Source organism: Acyrthosiphon pisum, chromosome A1 (genome assembly GCF_005508785.2).
Source record: "Acyrthosiphon pisum isolate AL4f chromosome A1, pea_aphid_22Mar2018_4r6ur, whole genome shotgun sequence".
Classification (NCBI taxonomy): Eukaryota; Metazoa; Arthropoda; class Insecta; order Hemiptera; family Aphididae; genus Acyrthosiphon; species Acyrthosiphon pisum.
In genome coordinates this window covers 107951281-107969880 of record NC_042494.1, presented here as the reverse complement: position 1 = coordinate 107969880, position 18600 = coordinate 107951281, and the positions used below count along the sequence as shown (strand labels likewise).

The window sequence follows — 18600 nt, the reverse complement described above, 5'->3', positions numbered from 1 at the left end:
TTTATCCCACTGTGCGCCACTTCGATAATAAATAAAGATTTCCAATTAATTATTTTTTCTTATTCTCCACTCTTCCGTTTCTCTGTCTTTCATTGGTCCAAAAATGTTCCTGTCAAAGACCATTAGATTTCTTTCCTCATTCTTTCTAAATGGCCAGGTTTCCGCCCCATAAGTGACAACTGGGCGTATTAAGGTTAGGAACATTTTAACTAAAATTACAAAATTGATACTATTGTGCACTGTAAGGTACTTACCGATTACTGGGTATTTCAAACATATTGCGTTGTACAGAACAAATATCCGATGTTAAACACACGACGAGTGCTAATGTCGTTTTTCTTATTTCATTGAGTTGTTCTGTCCGACACACAATATATTATTATAAGACAATAGGTATTTACGGATATTATAACAATCGTCAGTGAGTAGCGATATCATAAAATATTATACCTATTATAAATGTACAATAATTAGTAATTATTATTGCCATATTATTGTAATGTGATAGTATATAGTCTATAGGTTACCTAGTTTAAAAGAACCAATCTGATTCCCGAATTCGTAATAGTATCGATCGCCGTACTTGTATCTGAAAAACATCTCTCCAACAGTCCAACATCACATTGGAACGTATGTCCTAACAGAGATCCGGGCTTAGGTTTTTCCAACATACCAGCCACGTAATAGTCAATATCGTCTACGTGTTCGTACATCTTCGATAAGGCCTCAACATGCTTTATTTTTCGACAAATAAAATATAATATGTCATTCATTAATCGTTATGTTTCACTATACATTTTTATTCGTAAATTAATTCCGAAATATTTACTTTTTTATCCATCTGATCGATCAAGCTGTCAAAGGTCTTGGCCTCGCTCAATCCGCAGAGTTTCCTAAATTTATTATAAGACGGCTCTCCGTAATCTCTACCACGTGCCATGTCAATGCTCACCAAGTCGACTCTTCGAAATCTTTCCGGAATTCTGATTGCGGACTCACTTATCAATATAAATAATAAAAAAATCAGCATGTGAGATTATAGCGACTAACCCAATTCATAATATACACTAAGACATAATATATCACAACGTTTTATATGAATTCTAAATATTATGTATAGGTAACTCTTCTGTAAAATATTGATCAACTTCATGTGCATGTTGTGTAAGTAAACCTCTGATGAAGCTATCGTAATTATCTTGTCTTTGTACTATGTCGGGTTTAAAAAAGAAATCACTTATCCGTATTCTAGATGTTATTTTCCGGGCTTCACTTACCAATCTGTAATAATCAACACAAATTATGGAATATGATTATTACGATGGGACTCATAAAAGTATACTAAATCACTGTTTGTGTTATATTTTATATACCCCCACTCTATAAAGCCACGTATGGAGCTATGCATTGATCTGTATGCAGCGCCTGTAAAACTGGTGGTTGTAGTCGGATTCAAATATTGATCGTAACTATCGTAAAATCCATTAGTCATCGGTAGTAAATGGTTTTTTCTGGCGAAATCTCTTCCTGCAGCGATAAAAAATAATAGTAATACTATATAATTTATATGCAAATTTTATATTTTAATTATCTCTAATGACATACAATAAGATGAGTCGAAACCTCTGACGCGCCATCCCAGTGATATTTTTGAATAAATTAATACTGATATTATAATTTAGTTTTGTTAATTTTTGAATGTATAGATACCTTAAAGTAATATAATCAGTTATCACTTAAATGTAAATTGAACCTCACACAACATCATGTACTGTATATAGTAATTTTATGTATTTCCATATACTTCTTGTAATAAATTTTGTTTCTACCCGTTTAAATCATAATGAATAAGTAAATAATAATTATCATTAAACTCAATTTTTTTATTAATCTGTATTCTCATATTATAAGACGATAAACCTATTATTAAAGATTATGATTGACCAGAGCTGTAAATTGAATGCACCAAAAATATGAAAAAAACATTGATTTATACACACTCAAAAATAGGAAAATTCCAAAATGTCTACAATCATAAAAACAAACTTAATAAAATCCATGATTATAATATTATTTAATTTAGCTTTAACGAAGATAAATATCAAAAGTAAAATTTAAAAAAAGTTAATACAAAAAAATTCTGAAAATTATTTAGTTACTATCTATAGTAGCAAAAAATGTTTGCAAAATAAACATTTCATGTATATCAATGTATTAAGAGTTAAGACAAGTACATAGGTATTACATTTTGTCAAACTAATAGTTAACTCCCAAATGGCAAATGTTATAGTTGAATATTCGCAAACGTCTTAAACTCTAATAAGTCTAATATACTATATGCAAGAATAATGAATAAACATATAGTATAATATACTATATGTTTACATAATATACTATCATATAAAAGTTATCACGTTTTAATAAAATAAAATTACAATGTTAGCGTAAACAATACAATTGTTTATTACAATTTAATTTAAATCCAAACTGCCGTCGGTGTGGTCTTTATTTCAAATTTCATTGAACATAATAAAACGCATAACTTTTATGATTGTTTAGACCAGGGACCAGAACCGGAACCGAAAAGAACCGATTCTGGAACCGGTTAACCTTAAAAATGTAGGAACCGGAACTGGAACCGGAACCTTTATTTCCAAAAATGAAAAACCGTAACCGTAACCGTAACTACGTACGTGAAGTTGGCACCCCGACATCTTCCGATCAAAACCAAATCAATATCAGTTTTTTTCAACCAATTTGCAACAATTTGCAACGTTTATAAAAAAATTTGCAACACATTTTTTACGGTGCTACAGACAAACATAGGCACCCCGACATCATCCGATCGGTTCCAAATCGGTGTCATTTTTTTGCAACCAATTTGCAACAATTTGCAACAATTTGCAACGTAGATCAAAAAATTTGCAACACATTTTTTACCGCGACATGACCGAAATTCCGTTTAGGGGTGGCACCCCGACATCATCCGATCGGTTCCAAATCGGTGTCATTTTTTTGCAACCGATTTGCAACGATTTGCAACGTCGATCAAAAAATTTGCAACGCATTTTTTACCGCGACATGACCGAAATTCCGTTTAGGGGTGGCACCCCGACATCGTCCGATCGGTTTCAAATCGGTGTCATTTTTTTGCAACCAATTTGCAATGGCTTTTTTTAAATTTGCAACTTCACCCACTCTCTGGAAAACCCAATTCACCGATGGGGGTGTCAACTTCTTACAACATCCCCACATTGAGTTATTGGCTTCGAACCAGTGCCAATATTTTGCAACTGATTAGCAACAATTTGCAATGACAATTTTGAAATTTGCACTATCGCCCATACTAAAGAAAATCTAATTTCCCGATGGGAATTTCACGCAGCGCCCCTAAGTCCACGAAGTTGGTACCTCGAATACATATATAATCAAATACAAAATAGACCCAACTTTATGTTATGTGGGAAATTGATTTTTGATTTGATGTATTTTTTAATAAGTACGTAGACGTATGGTACCAAATTAATTTTTTTTTTCAAAATTTACTTTTCCTTTAGTATCTATTGGCTATTACGCAAAAAAATTCACTTCCTACAAAACAGACAAAAAGTGAAGAGACTCTAACATTTTTTCAAAATTAAAAATACGGACAGCTTTTAACATCCTTAATAATAGACTCTTGTATTCTTGTTAGTAAATAGTAATGATATTCGAACAAAAAATAAAATGTTTTTTTACAACACAAATATGATATAATTATACGTTAATAGGTTAACTTATGTTAATGAATACATTAACCTATGGTTTACACTTTACAATAATGTTAATACATTGTTATAATAAATATATTGTCATAAAAAGAGTAGATACACTTTATGAACAAAGGGGTCATATAATAAGATATTCTAGCATTGCAAAACTAGAACAAATATTAAGCCTCCCCCCCCCCAAAAAAAAAAAAATGTCTGGCTACGGCACTGATAAAAACGATTGAAGAATCAGTTTTATTATAGATTATTATTATTTTTTGAATTTAGAATTTTTCGATGTTTTAACTAACAATGGTTCAAAAAAATGCAATAAAATTCAAATTATTATCACGAGTTATACATATGTTATTTTAATATAACGAGGAACAACAATAATAATACACATCTCATATTCGATAATCTAAAGTTATCTTTCTTTCTTCCTTTTATTATCCATCAGACAATAGTATTGACTTTGGCGGAGAAAAATAAAACATAAAATATCAACACGTATTTATTATTAAACAAGTTGTACTGGTACTAGTGGTAGCAAAAAGTAAGAGAATATAATCCAGGAAAACCAAAATTATTGTTTTATATTTTATTTTGACAAAAAGCTAAAAAAATTATCCAAATTTTTCAATGAAATAAGTCGACCGTTCTTGACTCAAAAGGCGTAAAATATTTAGAAAGTATATATCATAATCCAAATATTGAAATGTTATATTTTAATCTTCTTTCCAGGCAGACAAATCGAGTTTTGGTATAGAGTTGCAGGTTACCAATGGATTACTGAAAAATTATAAATATCATTACAAATAGCAATATTTCTATTTGTCCGTTCAGTATAATATTACAAAATATAGTACCTATACAGAAACATTTTGAATACAATTACAAAATTGATTCTGTTATGCAGTAAAAGGTACTCACCGACTACTGGGTATTTCAAACATATTGCGTTGTACAGAATAAATGTCCGATGTTAAACACACAACGAGTGCTAATGTCGTTTTTCTTATTTCATTGAGTTGTTCTGTTCGACAAAAAAATATGACGATATTATAGAACAATATATATTCGTGGCTATTATAACAATGGTCAGTGAATAGCGATATCATAAAATATAATATGATAACTCTGTACAATAATTTATAACTATGACTGTCATATTGCATGGTAGTATAGTCTATAGGTTACCTAGTTTAAAAGAACCAATCTGATTTCCAAATTCGTAATAATATCGATCACCATACTTGAATCTGAAAAACATCTCTCCGACTACACATTGGAACGTATGGCCCAACAGAGATCCGGGTTTTGATTTTTCCAAGAGACCAGCCACGTAATAGTCGATATCGTCTACGTGTTCGTACATCTTCGATAAGGCCTCAACATGCTTCATTTTTCGACAAATAAAATATAATAGGTAATTCATTAACCGTTATGGGTTTATATGAATTTATTTTGTATTCGTAAATGATTTGCGAAATATTTACTTTTTTATCCATTTGATCGATCAAGCTGTCAAAGGTCTTGGCCTCGCTCAATCCGCAGAGTTTCCTAAATTTATTATAAGGTGGCTCTCCGTAATCTCTACCTCGTGCCATGTCAATGCTCACCAAGTCGACTCTTTGATGTCTTTCTGGAATTCTGATTGCGGACTCACTTATCTATACAAATAATAAAAAAATTTGCATGGCCGATTATAGCGGCTAACCTTTCATATTATACTGTTCAGAGTTAATAAATATCACAACGTTTTGTACGAATAACAAATATTGTATTTACGTACCTCTTCTGTAAAATATTGATCTACTTCTTGTGCATGTTGCGTAAGTAATCCTCTGGTGAAGCTATCATAATTATCTTGTCTTTGCACTATGTCCGGTTTAAAAAAGAAATCACTTATCCGTATTCTAGATGTTATTTTCCGGGCTTCACTTACCAATCTGTAAAAATAAATGCAAATGATGGAATAGGTATGATTATTGCGATGGTCTCGTACACAGAAACCTACTCAATAAAGCCACGTATGGAGCTATGCATTGATCTGTATGCAGCGCTTGTAAAACTGGTGGTTGTAGTCGGATTTAAATATTGATCGTATCTGTCGTCAAATCCATTAGTCATCGGTAGTAAATAGTTTTCCCTGGCAAAATCTCTTCCTGCAGCGATCAAAAATAATAATGGTATTAAATTTATGCGTAATGCCTATGATTTTATACATATATTTTGATATTTTAATCATATTTAATGACGGACAGTTATAAGACAAGTTCAACGTTGTATATGCCATTCCAGCGTACCTAATTAGTAATTTTTATACCTAACAAGAATTATCCCTTAAATCCCTTAGACTCATGAATTTTTTAATAATTTTAATATTAATATTTTTGCTTGTAATTTTGTTGATTTGTTCAATGTATACCTTTAGTAATATAATCACTTAAATGTAGATTGAACCTCACACAACTTCATATACCTACTGTGTACAGTTATTTTTATGTATTTCTGAATAATTATTTTAATTATTGATCATACTCATTTAAATCATAATAAATAAATAAATAATAATATTAACACATCATTTTGTTTTTAATCTTAATTTTTTTTTTTTTTTTTAGGCTTAGTATAGGCCCGTAAGGCCCTTTGCCGCAGCTACCACCTCCTCCCATTGTTCTCTATCATTTGCCATCTCTTCCGAATTCTCAACTCTTATTAGCCTTAGGTCTTGATATACTCGGTGTCACTCCATCGTTGTCTCGGTCGGCCGAGGGGTCTCTTTTTGTTTGGTTTCCATGAAGTTATTTTATTTAATATTTTAATCTTAATTATAATTATAATATGTTAATACGATGTACCTATTCTTAATGATAATTATTTACAGGAGCTGTAAATTGAATGCTTCAAAAACATGAAAAAAAACATTAAATTATACGCACACAAAAATAGTAAAATTTGCATTTAAGATAGGTAATATAATGCATTAAAAATCCCAAAATGTGAAAAATCATGAAAACAAACTTAATTAAATCTATCCACGATTTTATTTAATTTAGCTTTAACGGATCAATAATTAATATTACAAGTAAAATTTAATAATTGTATTACAGTCAAATGTATATTCCAAAAAATAAATAGTTACTAGTAGATAAGCTCTAAAAAAATTATTATTTTCTGAAAAAATTTCTGCTGATTAACCATTCTTTATCAATGTATTAAGACATTAAGTAGGTAAATAGGTGTTAAATTTCATCAAACTAATAGTTAACTCCCAAATGTTATAGATGAATATTCACAAACGTATTATACTCTAATATAATATGCAAGAATAAAATACGATTTTGTAGTTAGAATGGTAATACCTTGAATCAAATTTTTATCTCACTTGAAAAATATATTAAATTATTTAAATTTATTGACTATACGACCAACCTAAAATTATTGGAACAAGTTCATTATATGTAATGTGTTGGTGCATTGCGATGAGAATTCTCCTGGCTTCTTGGTATATTCTCTCATCATCCCAATTGGGGTTCAAGCGACTAAGCTCATCACATAAATAGTTATGTAGTCTCAATAATGAAGTTATAACAACTGTCATTTCCGGCTGCATGTTAATTCTTGGATCACCTGATAAACACAAAAACGCAACAATATATTATAACATTCCACTCGCATAAGCAGTATGTTAATAATTATTATAATTTATTTATTGATCTTAAGCATTGACACCTACTATCACGGTAATTAGCGTATTATATAAGGGGTTTACGGTTGGTTGATCAACTCGTGTAGGTTTTGTCACTAAAAACGCGGGTGGTCATCCATCCGAGAACTAGCGTTACCGACAAGCCCGGATTAAGAATTAATTGAGCTCCGGTATACCATACACTTAGTGGGCCCCCTTTCAAATATAACTTCAAAAAATTGTATCTCTAAATTTTTACGACTGTATAATTTAGTACTAAATTACCACTTACAATCGTCAAGACGTAAATCATGGATATTAAAGTTTGTAGTTGATGTAGTTCACAATTCCCATTTTATAAACATTTTTATATTTATTATAATTTAAAAATTTTTCATGATATAAAATTGAGAACATTTTTATTTTATAATTACTACTATAACTAAAATTATTTAATTTTTTTGAAAACTTTTGTACCCATTACAAAATAAATATTTTGGGGATAAAAATGGGCCCTCAAAATCAATGGGCCCTGGGACCGTGCCGCTCCTGGACCCCCCTTAATCCGGGCTTGGTTACCGGACGATGATTGGCCTCATAATATGTTAGTGACTGAGGCCAATCAAGTAGCCACATCAGCCCCCCTTCTCCACGAATGACAACGAGGGGATCTGAACGCTCAAGCAAACACATCATAGTTACATGTGTCGCACGAGATCATTCACAAACATTCGTTCAAAATGAATATGCTCTCATGTATACGTTCCTTAATAAATAATAATTAGTAAGTATTTAATACTATGTACTGAACAAAACTTTCTAATGAAAAAATATAAAAAATAAAAATATACCGGATTGTATTATTATTATAGACACTATGCAAATTAAAATGTATTATTATAAATGTATAAAATAAATGTTAATATAAAAATAAATTAATATCTATAAAGTTTAATTATGTAATATGTGCAATACCATTATAAAATGCAACTTAATATTTAACTTATTATCATTGCAAATTCTTTGTTGAATACATTTAAAATTAATTGATTAAAACGTCAATGTTTATTTTTAAAGGCATGTTCACCAAGTTTGTTAAACATTAGTATATTGATCATTTATTTTATAAATTAAAAGTACTTAATATAACTTTTATTATTTGCCATTTATCACCAAAGTTGATATTCATTCGTTTAATAAAAGTTGCTATTTATGCATTTAATAACTAACAGGAACTGAAATAGGCACTTATTTTACAATCAGAAGAAATCGTTTTGAATAATTAGAACCTAACCTAATTTTTTATATAAACTTATTAAAATAATTACCTGAAAGGTAACACACAGTGTTATCTTGAGTGACGTTGCAAAGTGCTGTTGCTTTTTTGACATTGGGTAAAAACGATTTTCCATTAGGTCCCAACTGCCATCTGAGTTTCCCATATTTGAATGTTCTTATAGAACGCGATGTTTCATAGTCTGTGCCATATAATACCGATGCGTCGATAAAACTAGAGGCTCCAAAAATCTAAAATAAATGTGAAAACAAAAATCAACAAATGATTGCTATTGTTTTTTTTTTGTCTGTTTATCTTATTATTATTAGGTAACGGATGAAAATGAAAATTATATTCCAATCGAATATACCTAAGTGTAAAGAGTACAAACACTTACTTGTCTAACCGGTTTAATGTCACAACCCTTATCCGATGTGTCAAGTGATCTGGGAATTGATAAGCATCGGTACTTTGATTGTGGCTCATCGTGTGGGATTCTAATCTGAAGGCATTCTTTTGGTAAAATTTCGGGCGTTGAACCATCATCATTGCAACACTTTACTGGTCCATAAGGTCCTATTATATATTTAAATCGTTAAGATCTCATAAATATGCAATGGATTTGGAATTATTTTATGAATTACAATTAATCATCGAATTTTTATTTAGTATTGAGATATTCTATCGTACACGAGTATAACAAACATAATTTAAACAGATAATGGGAACAAAGTTTGTAGTGAAATTATTTTATATTTAAATCACACACACCATGGGTAAATAATATTGATTAGGTACTTATTAACTGTTTTGGTGAATCGCATATATTTTTTTTATACCTACGAAATAGACGAAACCACGTCAATAGCAAAAAATACATACGTATTATTATTTATTAATTACCTAATGGGAATATTTTAGGTGTTGGTTTCAGATTTGTTAGTTAACTAATGATTGGAATGCAAATTTTAGTATGGAGTTATATTTTAGCTTATTGTACATCAAATTTAAATCTGACAAAAATTTTGTTTTTGAAGACTGTAGTAATAACAATACATAAATTACGTAATATATTATCAAATAACTAGTGTAACATATAACTTATTAATTTAAATCATATATAATATTAGATTGTTTTAAACTGTTATAACTTAGCATTCAGCAATCGAAATTTTAAAAATATCCATTGATTTTGTAGAGTCACTGTGTTGGTTATAATGACCATCACCATTTTGAGCAATTATTTCTAATAGATATAGGTATAAAGGTTTTTCATAAATAACTTTACATTCTGCCATGATAAAAAATGTGTTTTTTTTTTAGAAATTATCACCTTTTTCTTTGATTAATGTGCTCGCTGTGTCGTGTGTAATGATTTGAGCATATTGCATGACGAATAAATTATGTTTCGGCGAAGTTTTGTCAATGTCTTTAAATATGGTTTTACGTATTTTTCGGACGTCCGGCAATTCGTGACCAGATACCGCTTTTCTTGGTTGAGAGTAACCTGGGAAAAATATGATTTCATAATAATGTAATGGCGTTTAAATATAAAATATTTTGGAATTTTCAATAAAATACAGACCATCCGAATAATTAGCTTGGATAATTCGTGTGTTTGCTGTGTTAGTTTGTCCCCAAGTCGGGTATAGTAAATTATTACAACTACCGTCTATTGTTCTGTACATGTTAAAAAAATCACACTGTGGCCTAGGAAAACATTGATCTGCGAGACCGATTTCTTGTGGCTGCAAAAATCCAATCGACTTTGAAGGATCCATTAAATACCTAAAATAATATACTTATTATACGAATAAATTATGTCAAAAATATAATGGTATTTAATGATATAAATGTAAGTCAACAGGATCAATGTAGTACCAACTCAACATTAGACCACCGCTCCAACGCCACTGTGGACACCCTCACGAAATAATTGTTTTAATAACGCTTAGCAATAAGCCACCATAAAAGCTTAGTCATGTATATACCTACGTAGCAATTAAAAATAGCCAAAAAAAAAAAATTAAAATTAAAACCATTCGGTAAACATCCGTAGTTATAGATAGCCTAGGCTAGGAATGTCTTATAAGTTAACAAATTTAAAAAAAAACTATATTTAAACGAGCCATACAAATTTCATTGCGTTATAATGGAATAAATAGATAGGTAGGTAATAATTATTAAATTTATATTTTTATTTACGGTATCTTAGAAGGATATGGATCTAATACTGGCTCATCGCTCATTGTGAAATCTCGTGTCTCCTCACCTTGGATATTGTTGGTTTTTACTATCCCATTTCTGAAACGTTTTATTTGCGTACCGTAAGTATCTGCAGCGTGAGAAACGATTATTATTACAAAACTATAACCAATGTATGATTAATATCAACAAATTTTTGATTAAACTATTTATTTACATGCTTTGGGTTCGTCGCTTTCATTTTGAGAATTGTCACAGTCGCACGATAAGCTGACAAGTAATAAGACTAACAAAAATGTAACTCTCTCCATTGTTGAACTCCAATAAATAACGCGACGACTGTGTCGGATATTAGCTTTATACGTTTAAATTTCCCTAGTTCTACCTATTTAGCTATGTATCTGCTTGACTGCAGTTGTATAATTCACCATTATATAACAATTATTTCGAAAAAAATAAAATAAAAAAGGTAAGTAGGTACCTACCTTAACAATAACATTTTTTATTACATTTTAATTTAAATCGACACTATACTGTCAGTGTGGTGTTTATTTATAGATAATTACATTCAACATAATATATAAGTATATAATTTGGTTATCATCAACAGTAATGTTAATATTATTTTCGAGCTTTTTCGAGTCTGTTTTTTTTTCATTTACGTTGTCTGCAAATTACACAACCAAGCAAATGCCAGTCTAGGATAACTGAAGTAGGTAAGTATTATGCTATCTGAATGACCGAAAAACTCAATTAATTCACGTTTATATTTTGTTCTTCAATAAAATATAGTTACCTATTTGGTAACTATTCTGGTACTTATTTAAGTCATTCTGTACTAATTTTGTTTGTTTTTCAATTAAGTATAATATATACCTGTATTATACAATTGTAAGAATAAAATTAACTAATTTTCCTACTGCATGCGTTTGGTTGGTTCTAATAATTGGAATAAATTTATAAATTGTCATAATTATTAATGAATCTCCCATTAGGCTTGGATAGACTTACATCACACGAGAAAATGCATGTACACGTCAGTCATGTAATTATAATTATAAATTAGGAAAACAAAAGTTGTATTTCAAATGGAACTTATAACAAATTATGTTAAAACACCAAATTTAATTTTGAATTGTGCTTAGTAGTTTCATGGAATTCAATTACTGTAACTTAGCTTGAGTATAATAATATATTGTGTGGGAATGGAAAGTAATAATATTCATAACGGCGAAAAGTTTCAACTCGCTACGATTAATATTTTGTAATAATTAAAATGGTTAGAATTTTTTCATTTGAATATCTAATTTGACAAAATTATAACTTAAAATTACCATTAAAAAAAAAAATTAAATTAATACAAATGGTGTATAACAATGTGTATTTTTGATATTTTTAAAATTATGTAAAACCAACTCTTGGTAAATCTTATATAAGATTTTCACAGAGATTAAATTTTGTAACCAACACGTATAGAGAAAAAACTAAAAATATTCGAATAATTTAAATTTCTATAAATAATTTAAAATTAGTCCAAATATTTTAAAAATGTAATTGTGTTTAGAAAATCATAATTTGTTTGAATAATAATAATGCAACGTTCCATATTTTTACAACTGATATTTTTTGAATAATGACGAATTAACAAACATTGTTTGAGGACAAATTGTTATTTTACGTCTGATTATCCTATGTTGTTTATAACATTTTAAAAAGCATAATTTTTTAGCGATTTATCACTTATGACCTATACCTACTTACGTATTGAAAAGTCACGTCTATACCGTTGAAATGCGTTTTATATTTTTTTTTAAATAATTATTTGTTTATATTGTATATTTGTTTATGCATTATTATTTTTTTATATGTTGGCTAAATGCTTTCTACGCGTTAGAAAATAATTAGGATGATAAATTAGTGACATGTGTGGTTCGACTTAAATTGCCAATAATTAATTCGTGAATTACGTATGGGAACGCGTTTGGTTGTTACTTATCGTACCTCGGGTTAAATTGATAATGATAATACATTTACATTAATAATGAAGATCCTGGATGGAAAGCATGAAGTCCCCTAAGTCTAGTCACCTGTTGCTTATATTATAGGTGAATAATTGTATAATATACTAATAGACTCTGATTAAATAGGACCATGCAGTTAATTATATTATACTGCTAATTGAAATAAATATATTATATACCTAGCCATAAACACACATAATATTGTAATATCATTCATTCAAAAATTAAGATTACTCTAATTATAATTTTACTCATTTGACATATTATGACGAATAAGCTTATTAAATATTAATTCCGTTTTATGTTAGGTACCGTTTTATGGTATTTACAATTAAAACGTTACACATTTTTGCGTCAATTGTTTTTTTCAAATAGTGTTAATACCTATTAAATTTAAAATAATAACTAATACGGGTAGGTAATGGACCAGATACGGAATATAATATAGGTACATAATCAATTCTTAAATTGTTTGCATGAAATAAATATTTTTATGAAACCAATGGACCTTTTAAATAAACAGATTTTAAAATATTTCGTTTTGCATTACCTTTTGTTCAATGTTATTCTATAAATTACGTTTTGCGTTATGTTTTGTTTATTGATAAATGATAATATATAATATATTTTGTTAACCGTTAAGTTTTGTTTTGCGGTACCTATTTAATTATATTTGACTATCGCTTTCCGTTATAATTACGTTTACAAATTTCAATCGTTTTTTGTCAAATATAACGTTATTACTTATTATAAAGTTTGCAAGCCCTGATTTATTTACATATATATATTATATTTTACGTAATTTAATGCCTCGCTCGAAAAAAAAATAAAAATAAGTTAATTTTTGACACGTAGTTTTAAAATGTCATTGTGTATATAAAATATTATAATATATTAAAATCTAAAAGTTGCATATATCCATGAAAAATATTTTTGAATTACAAAAAAATTACCAAAACCGTTATTCTTATTTTTAGTACTTATGTAATTTGGTCCAAATTTGAATTTAAAATGATTGTAAAAAAAAAACTGTGTTTATATATTTTTTAGATTTTTTGATTACAGTATAAACTATTTATAAAAATATTTGTTTTGATTTTTCAACCCATACCTATGAAAATTTAACATTTTACAAATTTTTAATTACAAGGAAATCAAAACATTTTTACAGCCCTGAAAGGTGATGACAGAAAGAAAAAAAAAATTAAAAGTTAAAAATTAAAAAAACACATCATTGTAAAATCAATAGGTACATTCATTGCTCCGCTCAGAATCTAAAATGTTGTTCGAATTTAAATTTCGATTTAAAACTTGATTGATTTTGTAATTTACAATAACATAATTATATGTGATCTTTACATTAATATCAGGCCGATTTCATTGTTGAAAAAAAAGTAGTGCCTTACAATTTGATTTTGGGTCAACTGTTTCATTTTGAGCTAACAAACATTTCATGTTTACAAAATAAATTTGTCAACAATATTTCAATTAACAGCATAAGTACTTAATGCCAGCAATTAATTTATGCCTTGCCATTATTTTACCAAAACTACTGTTCAATTATAAAATTGTATACAAAATAATATGTATTTAAATGACGTGGTAGGTACCTGCCGTGCTATACAATTATACAAATATCGCAGTCGTAAATATTACTAAAACCCGAAACGATAATATAAATCTGGCTCACGGATTTATTATTTAATTAAATATTTGACTAACGCAACTATTATATCGCATGTTTTTTATAAATAATTTTTCGTTGTTATTAGCGTTGCTTGTAGGTATTATAGTGAACTAATATACAATTTTAACACAATATGTTGTATACTATGACTATATTGTATCTATATATTGTTTTATGTACATTTTACATATTATGTATATGGATTTAATTACCTATTAATTATGTAATACAATAACAAAATTAAATAATATTAAAATAGTAGTAATTGCAGTTATACCTAACAGTTTATTAACAGTAATTTTAAACAATACATTAAGACAAATTTTAAATACAATAAAAGAAATTAGATTAATAAAGTAATCCAGACACGTTTAAGTTAAATTAATAAAGACATTTTAATAGAATCTATGAATAACAATTATAATAATACAACGCACTAACGTAAAGTACCCATGGGTGGCGTATATCGACTGACAGCACTACATATTTTAATAATATAGATAAAATATGAACTGACACCCCCGAGATTGTAAAGTGTCATCTCAGAATTTTTGCTTCCCTCATAAATATATAGCTATACTTATATTACAGTTTGTGAAATTGTATACAACTAATTATACAGAGTGTATTGTTTGCTTTCAACAGTTTTATACTAAATATATGCTTATTTTTGATACTTCTCATGTATTACTCTATACACTTTGTTAAATAATGTTGAAATCGCTTGTATATTATTACCTTTAGATGCTAGAAAATTTATTTAAAAATATTATAATATTCTAGTGAAAATAGGTAAAAATACCTTAGTTTCTTTCATATTTTTGTTCATAAAAGGTTGCTATTAGAAGAAATAACGAATAGAAATTAGTATTAGATTCTGAGTGGATCGATGAATGTACCTATTGATTTTACAATGATGTGTGTTTTTTTAATTTAATTTTTTGTAATTGTGTACACGATATGTAGTCGAAATAATGCTTCTATTTTAAACTTCAGTATCTTTTTCGATAGGAAAGTGAATCTAGTTAGCACTTTAGGGGATTAAAAATTCCCAGTAGTTATCAAAAAGGCCGGTAAAAACAAAATAAAAATTAAGGAAAAATTGGAATTTTCATACATAATCGGTTTTCAATTGTAACAATAGTTACATCATTACTTATATTTTATAAACATAATAACAATATGCACAATAGGAGTATTTTATAATAATATATACATAATATTATATGCTATATATAACAATATTATGTAACTATTATTTACAATGTGGAGACTATATATTAAACCCCTCCGGTTTAGGAGCCACATTTATTAATTTAAGGCTACGGCTAAATATACATAATATTATGTATTCGAGAATACCAGTTCTTCGCGATTACCATCACGCCCACATGAACTCCGAGACAGTCCCACATTTTGGTAAACTTTATTCGTAAGTAATATTTAACTTTTATATTGATAGGTATTTGGATTAATCGTAATTTATTTGTAATATTAAAGTCTTAAATACTATTCGTGCCCCTGGTCTACGGTTAAAATATATTCAAAAGAAACTATAACTTCTTCCCTGTATTATCCTAATATACCTATCCTATATTTAACTGGTCATCCTCGACCTTATCACACGACAAAATCGATTTTGGTTTTTGGTGTAACTCTAAAACAAATAGTTACCGTAGATACGTGACATTTTCACTGAATGTTTATATTAACATTTTCTATACACGATACAATTTTCAAAATATTTTAAATTGTTTTGAGCTTTTCCCAATTTTTTTAATTTCTTTGTATAATTGTCAACCGAATTTTATTCGTTACGTCGATAAATTTGAAAATTAAATACAAGACTCCTTATATGTTGTTACAATAATGGTAGTTGAAAAATATTAAAATACATAGTCACAATTTCTTTTTATAAGCATTTAAAGTTCAAATTTTGACAAAATACGTAAAAATTACAAAAATGTGCAAATTATTTTAAGTTAGAAATTCATAACATTTTTCTTTTTTAATCTTCGAGGTAAAAATTTAACAAAATATTCCTCATAAGTTTGTATACTTTTTTTAAAAAAAAAATCTCTACCAGAAAGTTAAATTAAATTTGTATGAGCGTTTGAAGTTTGCTCATGTATACCTATTTTCTTATTTTGATGCAATTATTTATAAACGAATAACCATAGATACTTGAAATTTATACCACATATTTATTTTATGAATTCTTATACTTAAGAAAATTTTCAAAATATTTTGTCTGGTTTAGAGCTGTTAACAAACTATTTTAATTTAAATTATTTTTAGTTTTTTTTCTATAAATGTCAACAAAACAACTAAGAATAAGTGTCATTCAATTTATGAGTTAAAATATTTGATTTTACCTACTGATATAGGTTAATTAGGTATTATCTGATTATGAAAATAGTTAATAATATTACATTAGCTAACAATTTCTTTTTTTGTAAATAAATGTATTGTCGCTGATCAAAATAATTTGAATTTTGAGACATTAAATGTTTCCAAATGTATGATGTTAGTTTTATAATACTATTAATTATCACCTTAATCATTATTAATTGTTTACCATCAATTAGTCATCTATTACCTAACACATCAACTTACCTGAATTCCTATAATGTACAGATCTAATTGAAATTTATTATTTCAGGGAAATCAAAAAAATATATCAGACAATTTTGAATTTATTAACTATTCAATGCGTTGTACCTATTTGGAGTGCTGAAAGTTAATTATAGGGAGGGGACTTACAGATTCACCAAACCTAATATTTGTGTAGGTGTGCATGTTTTAAAAATAACATGGTATGTGATAATTGATGTCATAATAAATCTTCGCACAACAATAAATAGTTGGGCAAAACAATTTATAAAAATAAGTATGGTTCATTAATAAAAAATACACATTACACCTATGGTTCATAACAAGTAAATATAATATAATTTATTGACTTGTTATGTTGTTATTCATAAAACAGTATAGAAATGTATAGAATGGACGGTTTTTTTGAGAAGGTTTATTATAATATACAATATAGTATTTTTGTCAAAGTCACTATCTGAATATCCAGTTCATAAAATTAGTGATTTTACTATATTAATGCGACATAAGTAGGTACGTATTAATTATTAGAATTGTAGGTTAGGCCTTTTTAACAATTTAAATAGGATCCATTATTTCTTAAGAGTCTCACGTATCGACTCAAGTATTAATTTGTGAGGTGGGCACATAGATATATTTAGAGGGGTGGCTCTAACGTCGATAGTCTATAAGAAAATTGCAATTCATACATTTCGAATACATTGCTGTTGAAAAAATCGCAACTATTTGCTATATCACCACGTGGATTTGACACCGAGATGATATTAAAGCGATACGGGGCTTTTGGCACACACTATACGACGGAAGTTAAATATTAAATATTTTTGTGATCATTTGAAAACCCATTGCATAACCCTACCACATTTAGAACCGACAGGCGTTTGGATATAAAAACGATATGCATATCGATCGAAATGTCAGTCAATCGCACACATAAATTATAATTATCACTGGAATATCGTTTATCGTGCACCCTACCCCTATAATATATTATACATGTTGCGGCAGTAATATAAAATACACACACACACCCACACACACACATATATATATAAACACTCATTAACTAAATCAACTTCGAGTCACCACTGCAAGTGATCCAGCAGATTTCGAAATAACAGATATTGTACTGCATACATAGGTTTATATAACAACAAGAACCAATATGTTTCTGTCGGACACCGCCGTGCCCGTGATTGCTTTCTTCTTACTGTTCAATTTTTTATAAGTACTTGTACTCGCCAATCGAATCGATGGAATCCGGCTGGCTGTTCAAGACGTGCGATGCTTGTCTGCAGTCGATGTGTCACACCGAAAATAAAAGGCCGTGCTATACCAGATGGGACAATAAGTAC

At 28.5% G+C, this 18600-nt stretch overlaps 2 protein-coding genes across 2 annotated transcripts; both read right to left on the bottom strand.

Moving 5' to 3' along the window:
• Nucleotides 1-12: 12 nt before the first annotated feature.
• Nucleotides 13-1555, bottom strand: LOC115033661 (peroxidase-like protein 3). The gene is made up of 3 exons (XM_029486728.1): nt 830-1555; nt 528-734; nt 13-357 (listed from the first exon to the last, which is right to left on the bottom strand). The coding sequence occupies exons 1-2, from the start codon at nt 1028-1030 to the stop codon at nt 528-530; spliced, it is 408 nt and encodes a 135-aa protein (XP_029342588.1). The 5' UTR covers nt 1031-1555; the 3' UTR covers nt 13-357.
• A 2257-nt stretch (nt 1556-3812) lies between these two features.
• On the bottom strand, nt 3813-11297 carry LOC100159803 (peroxidase). The gene is made up of 13 exons (XM_001950254.5): nt 11142-11297; nt 10925-11054; nt 10305-10507; nt 10053-10226; nt 9117-9295; nt 8772-8970; nt 7188-7385; nt 5770-5917; nt 5545-5701; nt 5249-5422; nt 4950-5148; nt 4683-4785; nt 3813-4541 (listed from the first exon to the last, which is right to left on the bottom strand). Exons 1-13 carry the CDS (start codon nt 11233-11235, stop codon nt 4478-4480), a joined length of 2022 nt encoding a protein of 673 aa, XP_001950289.2. The 5' UTR covers nt 11236-11297; the 3' UTR covers nt 3813-4477.
• Between the last annotated feature and the right edge of the window lie 7303 nt (nt 11298-18600).

Coding starts and splice junctions, on each gene's coding strand:
- LOC115033661 (XM_029486728.1), bottom strand. CDS start 1,030: ATGCTGATTTTTTTATTATTTATATTGATAAGTGAGTCCGCAATCAGA. Junction 735..829: donor TCGATCAGATGGATAAAAAA/GTAAATATTTCG, acceptor CGAAAAATAAAG/CATGTTGAGGCCTTATCGAA.
- LOC100159803 (XM_001950254.5), bottom strand. CDS start 11,235: ATGGAGAGAGTTACATTTTTGTTAGTCTTATTACTTGTCAGCTTATCG. Junction 9,296..10,052: donor CACATTAATCAAAGAAAAAG/GTGATAATTTCT, acceptor AATATATAATAG/GACCTTATGGACCAGTAAAG. Junction 8,971..9,116: donor ACATTAAACCGGTTAGACAA/GTAAGTGTTTGT, acceptor CATTTATTTTAG/ATTTTTGGAGCCTCTAGTTT.